Source organism: Petromyzon marinus, chromosome 56 (assembly GCF_048934315.1).
Source record: "Petromyzon marinus isolate PM22_M1 ecotype Great Lakes invasive population chromosome 56, UKy_Petmar_22M1.pri1.0, whole genome shotgun sequence".
NCBI classification, from domain to species: domain Eukaryota; kingdom Metazoa; phylum Chordata; class Hyperoartia; order Petromyzontiformes; family Petromyzontidae; genus Petromyzon; species Petromyzon marinus.
The window spans coordinates 1,003,881-1,027,053 of record NC_133722.1 but is presented as its reverse complement, the minus strand read 5'-3'; the positions used below and the strand labels follow the sequence as shown (position 1 = coordinate 1,027,053).

Genomic DNA, 23,173 nt, shown 5'->3' with positions numbered 1-23,173 from the left:
ATCAACCCCTCGACCCACTACGCCCTTTCTTGCACCGCGAGGTGTATAGCCGCTGCTGTTGCTTCGTCTGTTCACCATGTCGAACAACCCTATGAACGCCATTAACTTTAGGAGGCTAAATTTCCCCATTGGACGAGCGCATCAGCGCCATCTAAATCAGAGTGTGTATACTGCAGGAGGAATCCGATTAGCTATGAAGCTCTTTTTCTTCTAAATGTGGAGGGAAAACTGGATGACCTGGATAAAAATCCACGTGACCACGGGGAGAAAGACATGCAAACTCCAAATATACAGCAGGTGTCAAGAGTCGAAATAGAACCCACGACCTCCTGCATACCAGGCAAGGTAATTAATATTTCACCACCATGGTGCAAACATTTATCTTTTTAATTCAGAATACCGAGTGGATGCACGCCCAATGGGCTAGCTTGCCAGATTGTTTTTATTTCACTACAAGTGTGAGACTGGCCGCATTAGCCGGCACACCATTAATCGCTGCACCGCTGGCGCTGGGCAAGTGGTCAGCTACTGCTGCTAAAATACGTACGACATTGTATGGTCGCTATCATACAGGCGCTGGGGTGCTATTGTGTGGAGGGCTATCGTTCTGAGAGTGCGGATTTCTTCTTCTTCCACATGGCTGATGTAGATGCAGGGCAACGACCTCTTTCATATTCAGGTGGTCAAGCCAAGATAATTGCGCCAGGAGTAGCGGAGTGTATCGCTGTGACGTCTCCTTCATATTTGTGGATCGGGGCATTGTGTCATTATACATTGTACCGTCTGTTCTGGATGACCACAGTTACACACTACTACTGAAGAGTTTCTAATTTTCCATTTGTGGATCAGGTATCCACATCTGGCACAGTTTGTGCAGATGCGGTTGGGGGTGGACAATTAGCTTAAGGGATCTTCTGCGTTGAGTCTTTCAGAACAAGCTAGTGTTTGTGAATTATTTTGAACTCAATTCAGCTCTCAAAGCTTCATCGGGGATTGAATGCGCATTGTTGAAGGTGAAGCATATGGGACCAAAATGGGGCTTGGCGTGACTTCAAGAGATGATGAGGGACGTTATCAAGGTCCTGATGAATGGGAAGGCAACCGTTTTCCTCGATTCACAGGACTTACCCGAAGGGTTGCAACGTTGTGTCGTTTGGGTGGGGAAGAGACGGGGTTACAGAACTGACAACAAGAATGGTGGGGTAGACTTGGGGGTTCCTGTGATACACCACCACATTGCATTGTTTAGTTGGACATCAACAAGTCGAGTGGTGACTACTTTTGGTCCAAAATGGCGCACAGTACTCACCTACAGAGTACACACAAGGGCCATGGTTGATATTTCCAAAGCACTGATGGTGCTGAATTTCCCCAGCTTGTGCTTGCAAGTTTCTGAAACATGTTGACCCTTTGTTTTGGTCTTGGCAGCTACCTTTTTCGAGGCGGTCGTGGAAGGTTAGCGTACATTCTGCCTTCACTCTGGGATAGGTCGGAATGGGGTCGAGTCACACAGTGTCGCCACAGAAGTGTCACTTTCAGAGTGTGCTTGGCGCTGCTACTATCAAGATAAAATGCAGTGACTGTTGTTAGTTTGTGGGGATTTGGCTCGTGCCTCCATTTCTGGAAATATTCCCCCATGGCGTTTAGGGTTTCGGTTTCACAGTGGATTCAGTGCCGTTGCTTTGAGTTGCCAGGGCAAGGTCATCCGCATGCACACAAGTGTGCATGAGTGCAGGGCGATCGTCGCGAGGGGAGCAGGTCGCACTTCATGGACGGGAATAGGCCACGCCTAGTGGACCTAAACAGGCCGCACTTCATGGACATGAATAGGCCACACCATATGGACCTAAACAGGCCGTGCTTCGTGGACGTGGCTCGCAGTCGGTCCGCAGTCAGGGGCCGAGTTGCCACGCGCAACCCACTGCAGCGTAAATGCCATTGTCGATGTCGCCTTATTGCAATTTGCCGAATTTGGGCTGTGACTCCGGTACACCATTGCCAACTGCTCACGAACGACGTCGTGGGAGCTTCACAGCTGTCCCGTGTGCAGCAGATGCTGATTGTGTTTCACAGTTAACACGCACACCATGGTATTAACCAGGGCAGCCTGCCGGGTTAAAACCACACCACCACAAGTTATCACTGTTGGCTATGTACGGTGCGAAAAAAGTTAAACATACCGACATACATAGACTCACACAGAGACCCATAGACTCAAGAAAGTTACCCATAGACTTACACAGCACGATTGGCTATGTACGGTGGCGCGAAAAAGTTCAACATACACACACATACTTTGCGTGTGATGAGCGCGACCTCGAGTCGCAAGCCTCACCGCCGCCTATCGGTGTCACACCCCTGCTGCCCTACCTCTCCCCACCAACCAACCCTCCGTGGGCTGTGCGCAGGGCGAGCTCTTGAGTCCCTGCCGATGCGATGGCTCCGTGCGCTGCACCCACCAGCCTTGCCTCGTCAAGTGGATCAGCGAACGCGGCTCCTGGTCCTGCGAGCTCTGCTACTACAAGTACCAGGTCATCCCCATCAGCACCAAGAACCCGCTGCAGGTAATGCGGCCCTCTGCAGGGCACACTCGGCCGTCCGCCCCTCCCCCCCACCTCCGGTCTGCACGGTGGGGTGGGGGGCTGCGCTGTGATGCTCCCGAGGCTGCCCCCACCCCTCCTTCTGCCGGTGTTTATTTTCGTGCAAAGTTGCAGGTCGGAAAAAAAACACCATGAAGTTCGTAACACTACATGCGGTGTCCGCTTGGAGGTTGTGGGAATACTCCCCAGGACGAACAGGAAGGCAGCCGGAAACTGGTGCCAGCAATTGCCCAAGGCTCTGCGGTCCTGTGTTTGGATGTTGGGCGAACTCCAATAATCATAAGAGCGAGATGTTTAAAATATAGCTGGGAGCGACCATGTGGAGACTCCATGTCCCCTCTTTCAAGGGACACCTTTAGTTACGAAACAATACAAGGTGAGACGGAGATGGAGACGAGACAAGACAGAGACACGACAAGACGAGATGAGATGGAGACAAGATGAGATGGAGACGAGATGAAAGGGATTCGAGACGGAAATGAGACAGGATGGAGATGAGATGGAGACGAGATGGAGATGAGATGGAGACGAGACGGAGACGAGACGGAGACGAGATGAGAAGGAGATGAGATGGAGAGATGGAGACTAGATAAGATGGAGACAAGACGGAGACGAGATGGAGATGAGACAGAGACGAGACAGAGATTGAGACTAGACGAGATGAAGATGAGACGGAGACGAGATGGAGACGAGACGAAGACGACATGAGATGGACATGAGACGGAGATGGAGACTAGACCAGACGGAGACTAGACGAAATGGAGATGAGACGGAGACAAGACAGAGATGGAGACTATACGAGACGGGGATGAGACGGAGGTGCGACGGAGATGGAGACCCGATTAGTGAGAGTTGAGACCGAGATTAGACGAGACGGAGATGAGACGGAGATGAGATGGAGACGAGATGAGATGGAGAAGAGAGTATTTCCTCATTATTCACGAACTTGCTATATCGGCGATTTTGGCTATCTGCAAATCACATCTAGAACTCTACATGACTACTGCATTGAGAGAGAGAGGAGATAAAGTGATTAGAGATAAAGTGATGACAGACAACATAATGAGAGAGAACTTGATGCGAGAAAGTGATCAGATAAAGTAATGAGATATAATTTAAAGTAAGTACATTTTTAACTATTATTTAATACTTGAATATGTATTTGCTTTGAATTTGTTTATTATAACCATTTAAAAAATTATCATGCATATACTAGTTCATTTAGGTATGATAATTTAGGTAATTCGTTTAAAAAAGCAGGTTTTCATAGGCCAATATCATTATCTGCGAAAGGTTCTATTCACGAGCATATCATGAAATGTATCTCTCGTCGCGAGTAACGGGTGAGTACCGGACTTTGTGTATGCCGATTATGCTGGCTAGTTACTAGGGCGCGCCTCTCCTGAGTTGTTCGTGTTTAAAATGCTGGAGGAAAGCGGGAGTACCCAGAAAGACAAAACCCCACGCATACCGAGGGGGATTAACATTCAATGGGCTCCACACACACACGCGCAGTTTCAATTCACGGACAGAATCAATCCAGTGAGTGGAACCACATTTATCCATGGAGCGCATCTATACTGGGCGCTCTGCAGCTCTTGCAGTTGTGTGCTTTGACGCTCTGGTGAGGGGCTGCCACCATTTGGAAGGTTGACCAATGCATTGGCATGGAGCGTTGTAAATGTGAGTCTTCTCGGGTAGTGGAGTGATTCATAACAATACAAAACAATATGTTGGATTAAGTGATTTGTCGTGATGGGTACTGCTGCAAGATTCGACCGTATCCATCCAGTGCTTGCCGAGCTGCATTGGCTTCTGGTTTGCTGAACGATGCATTATTGTAAGTTTGTGCTCATTACAAACACAAAGTGCTTGCCATAAACCACTGTTCTTCATTGCAAGGCCCGTGGGCCACTGGCAGCCCCTGGTGGCCTTTAGTGTGGCCCCTGATGTGCGGCCCTCGACAATACACAAATGTGAAAGCACCCCCCATCACCATCGTGCTGTTGTCAAACCCCAATGGTTTCAAATGTGTGGCTGCCCTCACACTGATTATGTCTTATTGCTAAAAGTGGCCCCCTCTGAAAATTAGTGAAAAATACTTTACAAAAATGAACCACAAAAACTTGCATAAAACCATCACGCGAACTCTGGTCATCCTCGTAGCAAAGGCTTTTGGCTAACCGAGCATAGATGCTCACTGCATTGTGCAGAACTTTCAGATGCACTTTTGCAGCCGTCTGGATCGCTCTTCCTTCCGATATTAGGAAGTCACTGGAGCTGTGCACTTTTAAATCATCATCTAGGTTGGCAAACTAATTTCTTTCCAAATGTTTTTTGTGTTTAGTTTGTTATTTTATCCTGTACCTCCAATAAGCATGGTTCGTTACGTACGGTGCGAAAGAAGTTCAACAAGGGTTTTGCCACCAAGTACTAAGTCATGTTTTGCAGAGGGGTCAAATACTTATTTCCCACATTAAAATGCAAATCAATTTATAACATTTTTGACATGCGTTTTCTGGATTTTGTTGTTGTTATTCTGTCTCTCACTGTTCAAATAAACCTACCATGAAAATTATAGACTGATCATTTCTTTGTCAGTGGGTAAACGTACAAAATCAGCAGGGGATCAAATACTTCTTTCCCTCACTGTATACTGAATACAATATACAAACACCATATATACAACATACAAATGTAATGACGACTTGACACACTTCTCTTGAGGAAACCGAACAACGGTGGCTGTGTTAGTGAGACATTTACCCTGTTAATGTAAGATTAGCATGTCAATGTAAGAAAAACGAGAGCCATCATCACATCGAGGAATACGAGCAACGGTGGCTGTGTTATTCAGATATTTAGCCTGTTAATGTAAAGATATTTAACCTGGTAATGTAACTCAGAGAGTCGAAAATAACTGCGAACATCGGCAGGTAGGATGGAAACATCACAGTCAGTTAAGACTTAAACGAGTTAATAACGTCTTTCCAATGATATCTCAGTTTGTACCCATCTTCTCGGTTGAAATTGTGTCTGTGTTTATATATCTGGATGGCGTCATGAACGAATCTTTGCTGATATCAATTTCGTGTGTGCCCACAGCATTGAAGCAATGATCAGCCACGGCTGAGGTATTGGTCCTACCGTGTTTCTGATCTGCCTTATGTTCACGAACACTGTCCAAAACATGTCGCTTAGTTTCCCCAATGTAACTACTGCTGCAGACAGCTTAGTTTGTAGACACTGGGGTATTGCATGTCAGGGATCACATCCTTCACAGATGGGATCAGATCACGAATTTTATGTACTGTATTGAATCGATCCTGTATCTTGTGTTTGCTCATGATTTTGGAAATATTTTTGGTAACCCCTGCTATGTATGGCAAGGTGATGGTTTTGATTGGGTCCTCAAATGGTTATTTCCCAACGGTTGAGGTGATAGCTTTACGGATTGTGTTGTCTGAATATCCATTAATCTTGAGGGCTTGGTGTACGTGTTCCAGTTCACTGGCTAGGTGGTGGTGGTCGGAAATACAACGAGCTCTATGGTGTAGAGCTTTTATGAGGGTATTCTTCTGGGATGGATGGTGGTGGGAGTCAGGTTTTAGGTAGGCATCCGTATGGGTGACTTTCCTGTAGACAGAGTGTCCCATTGAACCATCTGGTCTCTTTTCGTTCAAAACATTCAAGAATGGTAACTTTCCATCCTTTTCCACCTCCATGGTGAATTTGATGGCTGGGTGTATGGAATTGATGTGGTTGAAGAATTGGCCCAGAGCTGGTAGGCCATGTGGCTAGATGACGAACGTGTCATCTAGGTATCTCTTCCACAAGAAATGACGTAGGGTGGATGCCTGGATGGCATCTGTCTCAAATTTTTCCATGAAAACATTGGCTACAACTGGAGATAAGGGAGAACCTATTGGGATACCTTCAACTTGTTTGTAGAATGTTCCATTCCAGGTGAAGTAAGTATTGGTGAGGCAGTGTCTAATCAGGACCGGTACATCAGCATTCAGTCCTTGTTGGACCAAATCTTCAATGATTGCAATGGTGTCAGGCACAGGAATTTTGGTGAACAATGATACTACATCGAAACTGACAAGCAAATCACCTGGAGATAGTGAGATGTCCTTAATTAAAGATACCAAGTGAGCTGAGTTAAGTACAGCTGTGGTGTTATTACCAGTGAATGGTTGTAAGGTCTCAGAGAGAAATCGGGGCAGTTTGTAGGTGGATGAGTCGATGGTGGAGACAGGACGGAATGTTGTACCTACTTTATGGATATTTGGTAAGCCATAAAATCTGGGTGGTCTAGCAGCAGAATATTCTAAGGAAAACCGCTTGGTTGGTTCGATTTAAAGATGTCGAATCAGTGGTGATATTGCTGGTATTCGTAACCAGGCGGTTGGTATGATCTCTATTTATTTTGGTATAGCTGCCATCATTAAGTAGGTCCTGAATTTTGTCATTGTATGTGGTTTTGTCCATGATGATAGTGGCAATGCCCTTGTCGGCTGAGAGGATGACTATGTCATCTCTCTTTTTTAGTTGAGAAACTTCAACTAGAAAACTCGTTTTCCTCGATGTGGCAGTGGCTTTCGTATGTCTTACATTGATTGGCATGCTAATCTCTCACAATACAATGGCCACCTCCACAGCTTCGTTGTCGTGGAGGGAGCTCAGCTCTCCAATCTCACATTTACGTGCGAATTTCATCTCTAGCCTCGCCCACTTCGTTTATGACCCTTAGGCTCCACCCATCTCAAACCTTTATAAGATCCTGCCTCAGCAGCTCTCCTGCTATATTTTTCCTGCCTAAGTAGCTCTCTCGATATATTTTTTCACCTGATGACGATTGCTTGTGTTGCAATCGAAACGTCGTGATATTTGTATTTTTTTATTATTTTTATTATTTGTCTATCTACGTGGCTTTACCGAAAGACCCAAAGAATAGTTTCGTTTTGTTTATGTTCAAACACCAAATAGATACCTATTGCAAGGCATCAAATGTGCATTAACCACACATACTTGTGGCAAAACATGCAAACAAACATGCTCTAATAAATATAAATGCATTGTCTTAGAAACTGATTGGCCTCCACCAGAGACAGCCTTCCTTATGGCCTCGTCTCACCACCAGTGTTAGACCAGAGAACGCCAAAAGGCAAACAGTACAAAAACAATGCAAGTGTCGTGGTTTTACTGAGACACACACTTGTTCTTGGAGGCAACACGTTTACTTCACAGCTCCAACAGGGCCAACTACTTAACGTACAACGTAGCTAACTCTGTACTCTGGTCCACTACCTAACCCTACAACGGGATACCATCTAGTGGTAACCACCACGGGTAACTATATAACCAGACCAGGTCCGTTAACATACTGCTTGGTCCACGACTAACAAGCCCTGATGCCCGGAGACTGAAGAGACGTAGTCGGCGAGTTGATTCCCAGAAGGCAGCCCCCCTCGGCTCTCTGGATCCCCTTTTTATCCCTTGAGCAGGGCTTTTCTCCCTCCTCAGCCCCACCCCCTCCGGGATCTTCCCATAAGGTTCTGGGACCTCACTCAACCTATCCTTCTCGTGACGTCCCCACCCGGGTTCCTCCATACTGTCACATCCTAGACTGTCTCTCCCTGACAGCCACCTGGGACCCTGCCCCCTAGAGTCCCCTTCCATGCCATAACATACACTCGTGTCTTAGAGGCTCTCACACACACAATTCCACTCTCTGTCAGTGACTCGCGCTAGACGCTCTAGTGACCAAATATATGTCGCTACACAAGTATAAAAGCATTCATAGCTCGGGTTGAGCTGTTATATCTACGGGACCTTTTTGCCAATATCACAATAATGCCTTGCAATAGGTATCCATTTGGTGTTTGAACATCTTCACACCTCCTGTTCTAAGTGTAAACTGCCCACATCGAACCCGTAAACACGGCAGGCGTTCCGCTCTGCCTGCCGTGCGCAATCACGCGGGAGAGCGGCAAGCGGCCCGCTGCTGCTTCTCCTAATGGTTTCAGCCGCTCAAAAGGATGCTTCGGCATTCCCGCGGATTGCCACTGCCGAGCGACGAATTCGCCAGCAGGGCCAGAAATTCCCCTGACGCGGTTGTGCTCGTTAAACACAAGACCATGCCCTGCAGGCAGTCGCAGCCAGTTTTTTTTTTATACAAATGGAGGACTGCCAGGCGGCGAAGCACTTTGTGTGTGTCGCGTAGACGAAGAACCGACCATCATGGACACAGACGTAGCATGGCACGCTAACTGCGACGCCACTGCTCCCCACCAACAGCACCAGCTCCTACAGTCTGTTAAAGGCTATACGGGGGATCTTTATTATCTAATCACTACAGCAGCAGCAGCTGCAAAAGAGGACCACAGAGTGTGCTGACTTCAATTATTGGAGGCACAACAATGGAAAACTCCCTGTGCTTACCAAAAATCGTAATTATAATTAACCATGTTGTACACGTAGCGATTTGTGCCACTCCCACATCACAATGCGAACACCACTGAGGAAGGCGCCTGGAGGTGCAAAGTTGCCATGTGCGTGATCCCAAAAGGAGTCATTGTCAGTAAGGTAAAGTATCAAATGTGGACCATGTTGTTGGCACGTGTTATGCATCTCATGCATTATCGCGGACTGTGCTTTACCCCTATATTATACATTTATTATGATAACGCGGATGCATCGCACGCGTTATCGAGGACTGATTTAACAAGTGTAATTTGTCTCGCTTTGCATACAACTTTGTTGATTTTAATTATGAGTGGCAGGGACTATGAAGCATTGTGGTAGTGGTGCTCGTGGAAGTGAAAGAAAAAAACGCCATTACTCTGATACAAGAAATCAGATGAAGCGGTGCGAAGGAAACAAAGAACACATGACATTGTTCGCGCACAGGGGCTTGCCGAAGCTGCGTTGCGCACTATTCGTAATGCAGAAAAAATCAAGGAAAGTTGTGTTTCTACTACCCCCTAACCCCTTCATTACCCCCATTGAATCAGTGATTATTATAAAGCAAATTTTCCAATAACGCGGTGTTCTTTAGGCACACAGCTATCGCGTTCTAGGATAACGGACTGTACAATAACAATCGTCATTACTCATAACGAATGACGTGATGGGATCTTGAACGTTCGCTGTGCAACAGACTCTGCATGTTTGTGTGGTTGATGTGCCTGCGGTATTAACCGGGGCGTTCTGCTAGGTCGCAACGACTAACAAGCGGCGTCATCACCATGACGGGCTCCTGTCCCCCATACAGATCCTGTGTCAGTCACGTCTCATCGAGTTCATTCAAAGACATTTTATTAAATCTAAATGCCATCATATGGACGCCAAAAGGCCCTGATTACTTTGATAGTGCATTGTCTTTGAGCTGTACGCCTTTTGGCGTCCTCTGGTCTAGAACCAATTGAAACAAGGCTCAAAAGAAAGCCGTCTCTGGTGTGGACCGATCAGTTTCAAGGACAATGCATATATTATCAGAGTGTGTCTTTTGTTTGCATTTTGACCACAAGTATTGTGGTTAATGCACACATGATTCCTTGTAAAAAGGTTCCAGTTTTGTCGCCAAAAAAAGGGGGAAAACGATATTGTTGTAATAGAAGTAAGTTGTTGGTTGAAATGTGAGAGGAGGAAGACATCGATTCGAAACATGAATGGTTAAAATCAGCCGGGTGCCTTCTTTGTACGGAGCGTGGGTGAACATTGCGAACGTGGCGTCTGGAGGTGCCACCACCGAGGCTGACCTCTGGAGGCGCTACCGCTGAGGCTGGTCTCTTGAGGTGCCACCACTGAGGCTGACCTCTGGAGGCGCCACTACTGAGGCTGGCCTCTGGAGGCGCCACCACTGAGGCTGGCCTCTGGAGGTGCCACCGCTGAGGCTGGCTTCTGGAGGCGCCACCGCTGAGGCTGGCCTCTGGAGGTGCCACCGCTGAGGCTGGCCTCTGGAGGCGCCACCGCTGAGGCTGGCCTCTGGAGGTGCCACCGCTGAGGCTGGCCTCTGGAGGCGCCACTGCTGAGGCTGGCCTCTGGAGATGCCACCACTGAGGCTGGCCTTTGGAGGCGCCACCACTGTGGCTGACGTCTGGAGGCGCCACTGCTGAGGCTGGCCTCTGGAGGTGCCACCGCTGAGGCTGGCCTTTGGAGGCACCACTGCTGAGGCTGGCCTCTGGAGGTGCCACCGCTGAGGCTGGCCTCTGGAGATGCCACCACTGAGGCTGGCCTTTGGAGGCGCCACTGCTGAGGCTGGCCTCTGGAGGCGCCACCACTGTGGCTGACGTCTGGAGGCGCCACCGCTGAGGCTGGCCTCTGGAGATGCCACCACTGAGGATGGCCTCTGGAGGTGCCACCGCTGAGGCTGGCCTCTGGAGATGCCACCACTGAGGCTGGCGTTTGGAGGCGCCATTGCTGAGGCTGGCCTCTGGAGGTGCCATCGCTGAGGCTGGCCTCCTGAGATGCCACCACTGAGGCTGGCCTTTGGAGGCGCCACTGCTGAGGCTGGCCTCTGTAGGCGCCACCACTGTGGCTGACGTCTGGAGGCTCCACCACTTTGGCTGACATCTGGAGGCGCCACCGCTGAGGCTGGCCTCTGGAGGTGCCACCGCTGAGGCTGGCCTCTGGAGGCGCCACCGCTGAGGCTGGCCTCTGGAAGTGCCACCGCTGAGGCTGGCCTCTGGAGGCGCCACTGCTGAGGCTGGCCTCTGGAGATGCCACCACTGAGGCTGACGTCTGGAGGCGCCACCACTGAGGCTGGCCTCTGGAGATGCCACCACTGAGGCTGGCCTTTGGAGGCGCCACTGCTGAGGCTGGCCTCTGGAGGTGCCACCGCTGAGGGTGGCCTCTGGAGATGCCACCACTGAGGCTGGCCTTTGGAGGCGCCACTGCTGAGGCTGGCCTCTGGAGGCGCCTCCACTGTGGCTGACGTCTGGAGGCGCCACCACTGTGGCTGACGTCTGGAGGCGCCACCGCTGAGGCTGGCCTCTGGAGATGCCACCACTGAGGCTGGCCTCTGGAGGTGCCACCACTGAGGCTGGCCTCTGGAGGTGCCACCACTGAGGCTGGCCTCTGGAGGCACCACCGCTGAGGCTGGCCTCTGGAGGTACCACTGCTGAGGCTGGCCTCTAGAGGCACCACCACTGTGGCTGACTCTGAAGGCGCCACCACTGAGGCTGGCCTCTGGAGGTGCCACCGCTGAGCCCGGCATCTCGAAACCTAGATGGCCCTCCCCTTCTTTTTTTTTGGTCGGCGTCGAGCGCAGAATTCATCAGCGCCCAGCGGAGTTGTGATGACAGGACTAATAACGCGTCCCAACACTGGGCGGGCGGAGCCCAAAATAAGGAACATCGCATTATTTTTTTTCAATGGGTCCACCACACGGACTCGTGTTTCGAATTCTGCTCTATTAATGCATGAGTATAGGGGGGAACATCGCGTCTCTTTGAGCGTCACGGATCAGCTTTTACTCATTCATCATGTGCATTGTACTCAAGAGAAAAAAAAAGGCAATTGGCGGAGTTCACGAATCGTTTTGCGCGTTTGATAGAGCAAAGGAACGCAGTGTTCAGCTTTTAAATAAATATATAGTGTGAGTCGAGGGTTTTTATTTTATTTTTTATCTTTGAACTCGTTTTGGCCCCAGAAGCTTTTGGTTTTTCAGCGTCCTTTGAAGTGTTTTTATATTACAGGTCCACAAATGTATTTGAAGGAAGAGCGTTTCAGATGGCCACAGGAGCGCATCTGAAAGTGCATGTTGCAGTGAGCAAATTATAAACAACTGCACAGAAAGGCGCCCCAGTCGGGAATAAAAAAAAAATGCTGTAAGGCGCGAGCATTACCACTGCTCCAGGCTTTCACCATCATAAAAAACAGAAAAAAAATCTGAAATGAAATGAATAGTGGAGGACACCAAGCGAGGGTTGCACAGAGGGAGACAAAGACAACTGGCCGTGTTGGTGCTGGCCACCCACCCCCTCGTTGTGCCACAGTGCCGGCCTTCATAGGTGCTACTCGCTAACAGCACATGCCCCAACAGTCTGTTCAGGTTATACTGGAGGCAGGAGCACAGCCCCCTATTACAACGGAGCGCGAGAAGGGATGGGGTTCTGCACGATCCGACTGTGGGCCCCCTCCTTTCTCCCGACTCATTTTCACTTAAATAGCTACTACGAATGTGTTTTAACCCATAAACAATAACTGTATATAATTTTATTTGCACCGTTAATTGGGTTTAGAGGTAGATAGTCTCACAGTAACAGGATTAATAAAAGATGTGAAGGTACAATATGCGCACGTGTGGACGAGAGTGCGCGTGTGAAACAGCACCCTGATCAAAGGAGGCTGCCTCGTGTCGCTGGCGGGGAGGGGGAAAGAAAAAAATAACTAACAGCTGCTGGAGGTTAAGCGGTTCAAGTGATGACGATCAGAGTAATAATAATGACAACGTTGGGGATATCTCTTGGCCGATTAGCATGGTTCGCTACATACGGTGAGAAAGAAGTTCAACATACACCGCACCCCGATTAGCACGGCTGGCTACGTACGGTGCGAAAGAAGTTCAACATACACCGCACCTACGATCAGCACGGTTGGCTACATACATAGGTGTAAGTGGAGAATTCTTTAAAACCGGCGGCATGGTTATGGCCTCAGAGCGATTGAAGCGCGTGTACCCGGAGCGATCTATCTGCATGCACACAGCACCTCCGGTCATGGACCTCGCGCATTGCGGTAAATCCTTCTTATCGTAGTCGCGTGCACAGCCGTGCTCGTGTTGTAGAATGTCCTTTTGTAAGCCAAGCGCGAACACGGCCATTTGAATTGCTGATTTAAATAGCTATCATCACTATCGCCATTGCTCTGGCCTTGGGGCAATGTGCCAAGCTGTATCCATATTGTGTTTGGGGCTTCACAATAGCTGCATTCACGTCAGCTGTGTTTACCCACTGTCTGAACGCAACACCCGCTAGCAAAGAGCGCTAAGTGGCGAAGTAGAGGTAAACTAAAAACTAAATTGAACCTTTTTTTGTTTACCAGGTAAGGTCCTACTGAGCTATGTAGCTCTTTTTTCAGAAACAACCTGGCCACAAATGATAACTCAACAAAGTGGCTGATAACGTATGGACATTTATAGCAGACAAATACTCTAAACGCGTGATATTCATTCGAAATGTGGAGGGAAAAACAGGACCCGGAAAAAAAATTCACGCAACCACGGGAGAGAGAGACACGCAACAAAACTAAACACAACAACAGTCATATTATTTGGGTCTTTCGGTAAAGTCACGTAGATGGTTCAAATAAAATAACCAAAAAATAACAAAAAACTACGACTTTTTGATCACAACACAAGCGACCGTCATCAGGAGGAAAGAGGAGAAAAGCTGCTGAATGCATACTGTTTTATAGGGTGTAGTCCTAGGGTCATAAACGAAGTGGGAGGGCTGTGATGTTAATGTGAGAGATTAGCATGTTAATGTAAGATCGCAGAGCCACCACGACGCAGAGGTCGGCGTCCGTAGGTGGCCACGTTGGTGTGAGAAATTCAACCTGCTAATGTGACATCGGGGAGCCGAAGCCACGGGGAAAACTCGTTCTCATGAGGGGTCCTGCCAAAGTTTCCACAGTGGGGAGCTGCGATGTTGCTGCTGTTGCTCTGTAATCCCACGTTAAATAATTTGCAGCGTCATGTTTCAACATTGGGATGTGTGGCCAACACCAGTAGCATCGTGTCGGGGCAGGGGGTTAGCCATGAGAGGAAACCGCAGAACCCAGAAGGGAAGAAACCCATGCCTTCCCCGCACCTCCGCTTAGCACCGTTGGCTACGTATGGTGCGAAATAAGTTCAACATGCAAACACAAATACATGCCGAACAGGGGAAGAGAGAACGTACAAACTCCATGCAGATAGGCGCCCGAGTCGGGAATCGAACCCAGGCCCCTCCTGTGAGACACGCAGCGTTAATTATGCGTGCAGTTCGTAAAAAAAAACCTCCGTCGCTATCAAGAGAAGATTGCTTTTGCTTGGTCTCCTCTCAAGGGCTCTAAATCCCCAAATGCTAGTGCGTGCACGCGAGAACGGCACAATGGAAATAGTGCTGCTAAAGTTAAAGCTTTAAAATCGGATCTCCGGCAAATATATGTGCGGACGTGCACGGTTCGGTAACGAATGAATGAGTGCATCCATAAGAAAGGATTTAGAAGGTGGCTCGCGACACATTTTGGATAATTCGCTGCCAACTCTCCGTACAGGCCGAGTGACATCCCGCGCGGTCCCAGACGGCGTTTTTCCTCGCGGTCTTGCGTGACGAACTGCCCCGGAATGTTTACGCACAGCAGCAGTAGTGTAAATCTCGTTAATTCAGGGGATAATATATTTACAGCATGGCCGAGTAAGAGCGGGCCCCTTTGAGCCAATGTGATAACACATTTTGACAAAATTATAATTAATAATAATTTAATTTGATAAAGGGCGTCATTCGTGCTAATTACTTCCCACAAGTTTGTACGCTATTTATACGGTGAGGCGGTGGTGAATTATTAACTCCCTCGCCTGGTATGCAGGAGGTCGTGGGTTCGATCCCGACCCTGACGCCTGTTGTATATTTGGAGTGTGTCTTTCTCTCTCCTTGTGGTCGCGTGGATTTTTCTCTGGGTCCTTCGGTTTTTCGCTCCACATTTAAAATCAACATCACGCGTTTCGAGTATTTGGCTGCTATAAATTTCCACACGATCATAAGCCACTTTGTTGAGCTGTCATTTGGGAGTGGGTCATACCGGGTAAAAACAAAACATTGTTCTGTTTTCGTAAGGTCCAAATGCAATTTATAGCTCCGACCAGGGCAATTTAATCCAACGGAAAATAAAAAAAAAATTAACGAACAATTCAAAAACTACGATGACAAAAACTATTTAAAAACTATTTTTATTTTCATCATTAGACCTCCTTTGCCAGTACCAAAATGTAATAATAGGGTTTTTCCCCTTTTTTGGCAACAAAACTGAAACCTTTTTACTAGGATTCATGTCTGCATTAACCACAATACCTGCAGTCAAAATGCAAACAAAAAACATACTATGATAATATATGCATTGTCCTTGAAACTGATTGGTCCACACCAAGGGACGGCTTTCTTTTGAGCCTCGACCCAATTGGTGCTCGACCAGATGACGCCAAAAGGCGTCATCTGGTCGAGTACCAAAGGTATTCGCGACTGCTTATCGGTTTTACTGAGCCTATGACCAAAATCAGCCGTAATGTTTGCCATATCTTTATCAAACATTGAAAGCTGAGCAGTATTTTTTTGTGAGCCTGGACAGCGACCACTCAGGAGCGCCAGGTCGTCCATCGGCTTGTTGCAGGCCTATGTGGCTGTGAGCAGAGGGCAGTGCAGCAAAACTCATTGTTGTGCCGTACATCAAAGCTCCCACGCCTACGCTTCCTACCTTTACCAACCTACGCTGGCCAGCGTGAAGTATGGTCAAATGACCCGTGTGGTGTGGAGACGGTCCCTCATCCAGCAGTGGATTGGAAAACCGTTTTAAGTGTCCCCGAGTATAAACACCCAGAGAGGCACACTCCCATTCGGACACAGGGCTGCTTCAACATGGAAAATATATCCCAGGGTCGCGACCCCAAATGCGATCATCAAATGGGGTCATCTTTGTCGTGTTGTTGGAATTTGTGGCCCCGTTCCCCCACCGGACATCTGTGAAAAAGAGCTTCATAGCTTATCGAATTCCTCCTCCTGCAGTCTAAACTAGGATTTTTATTCTGAGGATGGGGTTCGCAAGGCACACAGTAAAAATACCGCTGATCTCACGCTCATGAATATTAAGTTTTGGCTGTATAAAAGCAAAACGAAAGCATAGAGAGAAATATCCTGGGTCATTTCCAACATTTTAACGTCGTTTCTTTAGGTTGTGGGTTAGCGCAACACATCTCCACCAATCAGAAGGCTTCACATTAACTTGAGTCGGATCTCACAACTTTCTTATTGGTAGGGGAGTTTTGGGGTAAACCACAACCGGGGAGAACATACAAACTCCACTCACTCGCTCACTCACAATCACCAATATCAATACCCGCCATTAGCCACGAAGTGGCGGTGACGTCACCACGGCGCCTGTGCCAGGCTAGGTGCACACATTGAGGCTACGTGAAGTGTCGAAGGCTCGCTGATTGGTCACGTGGGATAGACTCAGCAGTTGCCATGGGTTGGCTGATTACCGGTAGATGCACCAGCTGTTACTCCCTACTGTGCCAACTTCCTGCATTTTAGCTACCCGGCGCTCCGCTCGTTGTTGTGAGTGTCGCTCCTCTGCCGTCCGTTGTTCTTGGAGGGCGACTGCCTCCAACTGCGCAGGAGCAGCGTCCTTCACAAGCCTCCTCACTCACACAACTTACAAACTCTATTCATTCACACACTAACTCTGCAGAACAGGGGGAGAACGTACAAAGTGCACCCGCTCTCAAACACTGCACAGAACTGCGGGAGAACATGCAAACGCCACACAGAAAATCGACCGAGTCGGGAATCGAACCCAGGCTCCTCTTTAATGTGATACATGCAGCGTTGCCACTGCGTACACACACCACTATTCCTTTCACGTCTACACGTGGGTAATGGGTTCGATTGAGGCACACACTCAACTTGGAGGCAACACTATTAACAACGTAACAAATAACTTTAACACTATAAATAAGGTGGTGACTACCGTACCTAATTTAACTAACACTCGGGGGAATACTATATAACGTGACCAGAGCAGGTTAACAGGCTGCCTGGTCACGGACGAAGATCGGAGACTCGAGGACCGCTGATGGCGTCTTCATTCCCGGGGTGGAACAAACCCGGCTTATAACTGCCGCGGCGTGGCTGGCCCCGCCCTCGACCACGCCCCCCTTCCCGATCCTTCGGGAAGGTCCGGGCCCCTTACCAAGTGACCACCAAGCCCCCCCCCCTGGGGCCCCCAGCCCCCCTTCGTCCGATCACGTGTCCTGTCAAGTTCACGCAGAGTGGCACGGCCTGACGCGACCTCAGTGACACCCCGCCAACAGTACCCGTACAGACCCAACACAGTAGTGACGTCATATGTCACGACACGTGTAATATAGAAAGCACCCCCCGCCCCGTTGTCACTGTGCCACCTGAGAGACGCACCCCCCCCTCCCCCCCCTGTGCCACCTGAGAGACGCACCCCCCCCCCTCCGTTGTCGCTGTGCCACCTGAGAGACGCACCCACCCCCCCGTCCCCCATTGTCACTGTGCCAACTCAGAGACGCACCCACCCCTCCCCCCGTTGTCACTGTGCCACCTGAGAGACGCACCCCCCCCACCCTCCCATGTGCCGACGTCCAACGGGGGGGGGATGCAACATCCTGGACGTGTTTCCCTCCGAAGCTCCGATTGGGGTGTCGAGGCGTGCGATCGCAAGCAAAATGAATTCACTTCTCAGCCCACCCTCAGACAATTGAGCCTCTGTTGTAACAGGAATTTTTGTTCTATTTGTGTTTCTCATAAACCCTCAAAGTAGTAGAGATTACATTTTATTCCTAACATTAAACCGGATCCTATATTATCGTAACTTGAATGCATTTAGGATTATTAACGTGGCATTATCCCCTACTGGGTGTAGCGGTTTTTGTTGTTGTTTTAATTGGAAACTGTGAAGAGGAAATTTGATGCTTTGTTGTTTTGGGGTCCGCACTTCGATGTCGCGCCTTGCCCTGCATTGTTTTTCAATTGGTAGCGTGAGTGCTGGGGTGGCACACTGATGTTGGTTTCCTCCTCGTCGAATGCCACCACCGAAGAATCTTCTCTTTAAAGGAATTTATACAAAGCGCCTTAATTAAGGCGCTTTACAAATAATTAACAACAATACAACAACGGTGGAGATGAGGTGAATGAAATTGATGAGAGGACGCAATTTGGGCGAATGTGTGATGATGATACGTGAATTCGGTGAAAGTGCAATTGATGACAGTAAACGATGATGATGATTGGATTTAATGAATGGGGTTTATGGAGTAAAAGCCGTGTAATGAGAATATGAAGAGGGAACAGTAACGATGGGAGAGGTTATAAAGGGGAGATTGAGGGGTCGTGGGGCGAGCTAGGGGTTACGATCATTTGGTTTTAAGTGCGGAGAGGAAGCGGGTGAGCGACGTAGACAGCTTAATGTGGAGATGCCTAACATCACGTTATGTTGTCCCTATTACTATGGGGGGGGGGGGAGGGGGGGGCTGTGCAATAATATGTTAGACTAAAATATAATTATTTTAGTTGTGTATGGGGGTTGAGAAGAAAATAGTCTCCCAGTGACACAAATGAGATTTAAACTACAAAAAATACTTTTATTTGACCAGGTAAGGCCTACTATATACAGGGTGTTTCAAAAGTGATGGACCCAATTTCAAAGCAGTATATTTCACGATGGCAGCATGTTACAATTACACAAAAAGTTACAAACGGTTGAATAAGTTATCAAGTTTTACTAACCATTTTATAAATGCTCTATGTGCCTTCCACCTGCTGTATGGACAACATCGAGACGATAGTTGAATTCGTCCCAAACACCTCTCTTCTCACGTTTTCCTCTGAGGTGCGTGGTCGCCCTGTGCTCTTCCCCTTACATAAACAGCCTGTTTCTTCAAATTGTCGGTACCAATGACGAATGCTCTTTGACATTGGCGGATCAATGCCAAAACGCCGTTGAAACGCCGTTGAAACGCACGCTGCACCGAAATTACGGATTCAGTCTTGCTGAACTGCAGAACGCAAAACGCCTTGTGTTCCGGGGTCACCATCTTGCAAATGACTGAGGCTAGGGGCTGTTTGTGCGCTGGCAGAGGCATCTAGCGGTAATAATTTGAAACTATTTTTCCCGCCCTTTCAAGTGGTAAGAGTTTCATTCATGGGCGGTTCGTGGTTGCAGAAACATAGCGATTTCAAATCGGGTCAATATTTGTTAAACAGAAGCGACCTGGCCACGAATGATATCTCAATGCAGTGGCTTATCATGTGGAAATTAATAGCCATATGCGTTAAATGGGCTTAGGCCATAGTAGACTGCAGGTTATTTGTTTCATCAATACATTTTTACTTATTAATTTTGTTTACTTGCTAATCTGTTGATTCGGGTACCCTTGTGGCCGACTAGGCCTCTTTGCATCGCATAACGCTGCTACATAACCCCCCCCCCCAAAAAAAAAGTTGCAACCCCTGGCAGTGTGGTTGGTTCGCCCGCAGCTCTTTGTTTTGAGCCCTCGATGGCCATGGGTATCCTGGCCTCATCAACAGTGAGCGTTGTGTGAACATCTGGACACTTGCGAGCATTGACAACTTGACAAGCAACGGCATTTAGTTTGGGCACCACAGGGGATTTGACGTACGTATGTATGTTGAACTTCTTTCACATCATACGTAGCCAACCGTGATAATCGAAGATGTGGTGTATGTATGTGTAGTGTATTCAACGGAGCCACACACTTTACCTTGGAGGCAACACGTTTATTCTATAACCCCAACAGGGTAACTACATAACGCACAATGATAGTTAACTAGACCCCAACAGGGTAACTAAATAAACCGGGCCAGTAACGTACTCCCTGACCCACGATGCCGAACGTGATGACCGAAGATCGAGGAGACGTAGCCCGGCGGATTGATTCCAGAAGACAGCCGCGATCGCTCTCAGGATGCAATGGGTGATGTCGAGGGTGTAAGGTGGGCAGATCAACAGAACTCCCCTGAGGCACATCCTCAGCGGATGCACGCCCCAGCTCATCAGACACACCAGACACACAGCCCTTGGGTTGTGGAGATGAAGGAATTTCGGCCGGCGAAAAAAACGGTTTCACTCACGACGAATGAACAAACCAGCACCTGCGGCCGAACTTAATCCACACACACTGTGGGCTTCCAACCTCCACAACTTCGTCTGGGCCCCTCCATGGTTTATACAATTCAGGGGACGTACCCACTGGGACTTGGAGGCAGTGAAGCCAAGCCGTATCACCCGGCATCCATTTAGTTGCCGACTCCCGAAGCCTCACAAGCCGTTCATTGGCCGCCTGCCGCAAGGCCGAATTTCCTCGGGAAGCCTCCCACACTTCGGACAACCATTTCAGGGTGAGGCGCATGGGATTTGGCATCTTCTTATTGCTCGGCTCTGGGTTCAACTGAATATCAATCGGGGGGATCCTGCTCCCTCCCATACATAAGGAAACATGGAGAGAGCCTGGTGGAAGCATGCAGGGCCGATCTATAGGCCGCGAGAACACCTGGAATATGCAAGTCCCAGTTGGACTGGCCCTCATCGACTTGCTGACATAACATCGATGTCAGGGTTCTGTGCAAACGTTCCAGTCTGAGGATGATCAGGCAAAGTTCGAACCTTCTTAGTGCCCAACAAATCGCATACCTCCTTCAATAGTTTAGAAGAAAAATGTTTGCCTTGGTCGGTAAGGAGGCGTTCTGGAGCCCCCTTATTCAACACATAGCCGTGAAGGAATACGTCCGCGATCGTCGTGGCAACTGGTCTGGCACTGGCCAGGCCATCGGTCAGCGCGAGAGGTATTCCACCTCCACCAATAAATATTTATTTCCCTGCGGTGTGGTGGGGAACGGCCCGAACACGTCAAGCGCGACGAGTTCGTTCAGATGGGATACCGTAATCGATTTCAATGGTGGACAGCCCTTTCTCGCTGGGGGTTTTCGGCGAGCACATTCAGTGCATCCCTTCAAAACATTATAAACATTGTCTGCCATGCCGGGCCTAAAGAAGTTAAGTCAGAGAGTCAACAATGTCTTCCGGACGCCCAAGTACATCAATCGCTCATGCGTAGTCTATATAACCTTGCCCCACAGAACGGTGGCCACCACAATGTTATATCGTTGCATTTTACCATCCCATTGCATCAAAAGACCCCCTTTAAGGATCACAGAGGACAGCGCTCGTCGATCCTCCCCACCATCAATGTTTTTGACCCGGCGTCTCAGTTTAAGTAAGGAGGCGTCCTCCGCTTGAGCTGCCTCCATTCAGTGTGCGTGAGACCGAGGGTGCTGTCGCACGCGTCAGCAGTACCGGTGGTTGTAACGTACATTGTTACCACAACAACCGAGGATGACCCCCGTCTCAGTGGGTCTACCCCGCCCGTCCCAGCACCGTGGGTCTACACCGCCCCCTACCCATGAGACAAGCACATTGGTTCCCTGGTGGCAGTCGCGTGATCCGTATGTACCACAAACTCTCTGCCATAGAGGTACGGATGGTATTGTTGCATAAAATACACGATGGCCAACAATTCATGACGTGTCACGCAGTAGCGCTGCTTTGCTGGGGGACAATACAGACAGGGTACAGCCAAAGATTTTGCAACTAACACTGGCCCTGTCACCTGAGTGTCGCCAATGCATACATTTGCCGATATTTGTCCAATAATCCCCTGGGATCCGCCGTTTGCGGCGAAACATTGAATCTCAACAGTGCGAAGTGTACACGATTTTTGCGGCAAACAATCAAAAATTACTTCCGATATTATGGTAGCGGATGCTCCGGTGCCAATGAGCATCCGTACCTCTACCCCCTGTATGGTTCCATTGATGGCAGACGAACCCGCCAACGCAGAAACAATACGGTGGCCCAACGCCGACGACTAACCAGGCCGCCGTGGCCACCCATCGCCCACCAAACCCCGATTCTCTGGCTTAACGACCCGACAGGGCTGTCCAACATGCGAACGCTACTCGGCGCCCGAATACGATGCGTGAGGTGACTGCAAGGGCCGGTGTGTGGTGTGCCGCGACTCACCTGGGAACCCAGCGGATTCGAGGATGGCCGGGGGGAGAACGACGGCACCGTGGAGAGTCTCCCTCAGGCAGCCTGGCATCCTGTCGAGATGTGTCCCGGCAGGCCGCACTTGAAGCAAATGATGGGAGTGCTTTTCGGGCGAAGGCCGGTCACTTTACTCAAGTTTCGATCTTCTTTCCGCTCTGCCTCGTCCTTCCTCCACCTGTTGCCGTCGAACGAAGCGAAAGCTTGAGAAGGATCCACGGCTTTGGGCGATTCCGCCAACTCGGAGGGTCCGGTGCATGCCGCCACTCTTGCACGCCGCTTGAAATTGAAGTACGCCTTAAGACACCGCACGACCTTTGAAGACGACGAGTCGTCGTCTTTTGTGGCTGGAAAAACGATGTCCAGTTCCTGGGCCAGCCCCAACATGCGCTCCTGGACCAAGGGGTCCAACCTGTCCTTGTCCATCTTTGGGTATGCAGCCTGCGCCAACGACACTAGCGCGCTGCGGAAGGCAAGGGGTGGCTCGGCCTCCCCCAGCCATCATGAAGCAAACTTGTGTCGCACATTAGATGGCGGGTCAAACATTCCCGCCATCTGGGCAAGAGCTTGTGGAAGCGTTTGGCGGTCCTCCGGCGGAATGGCATAGAACGCCCCCAAGGCGTCGTCGTCCAGTGTCGTCGGAAGTGCCTGTTAAACCCACCACCCGACACAGTCAATTAGTAAGGTTTGTCACGTAAATAAAACGTGCCAATTCGTGA

At 49.2% G+C, this 23,173-nt stretch overlaps 1 protein-coding gene across 1 annotated transcript in view; it reads left to right on the top strand.

Moving 5' to 3' along the window:
* The window catches only part of LOC116954766 (uncharacterized), a 174,275-nt gene that overhangs the window by 108,455 nt on the left and 42,647 nt on the right, over positions 1-23,173 (top strand). The window contains exon 2 of the mRNA XM_032975550.2: positions 2,409-2,564. Within this exon, the coding sequence (XP_032831441.2) occupies positions 2,409-2,564 (156 nt within the window). The remainder of the gene's footprint in view (positions 1-2,408; positions 2,565-23,173) is intronic.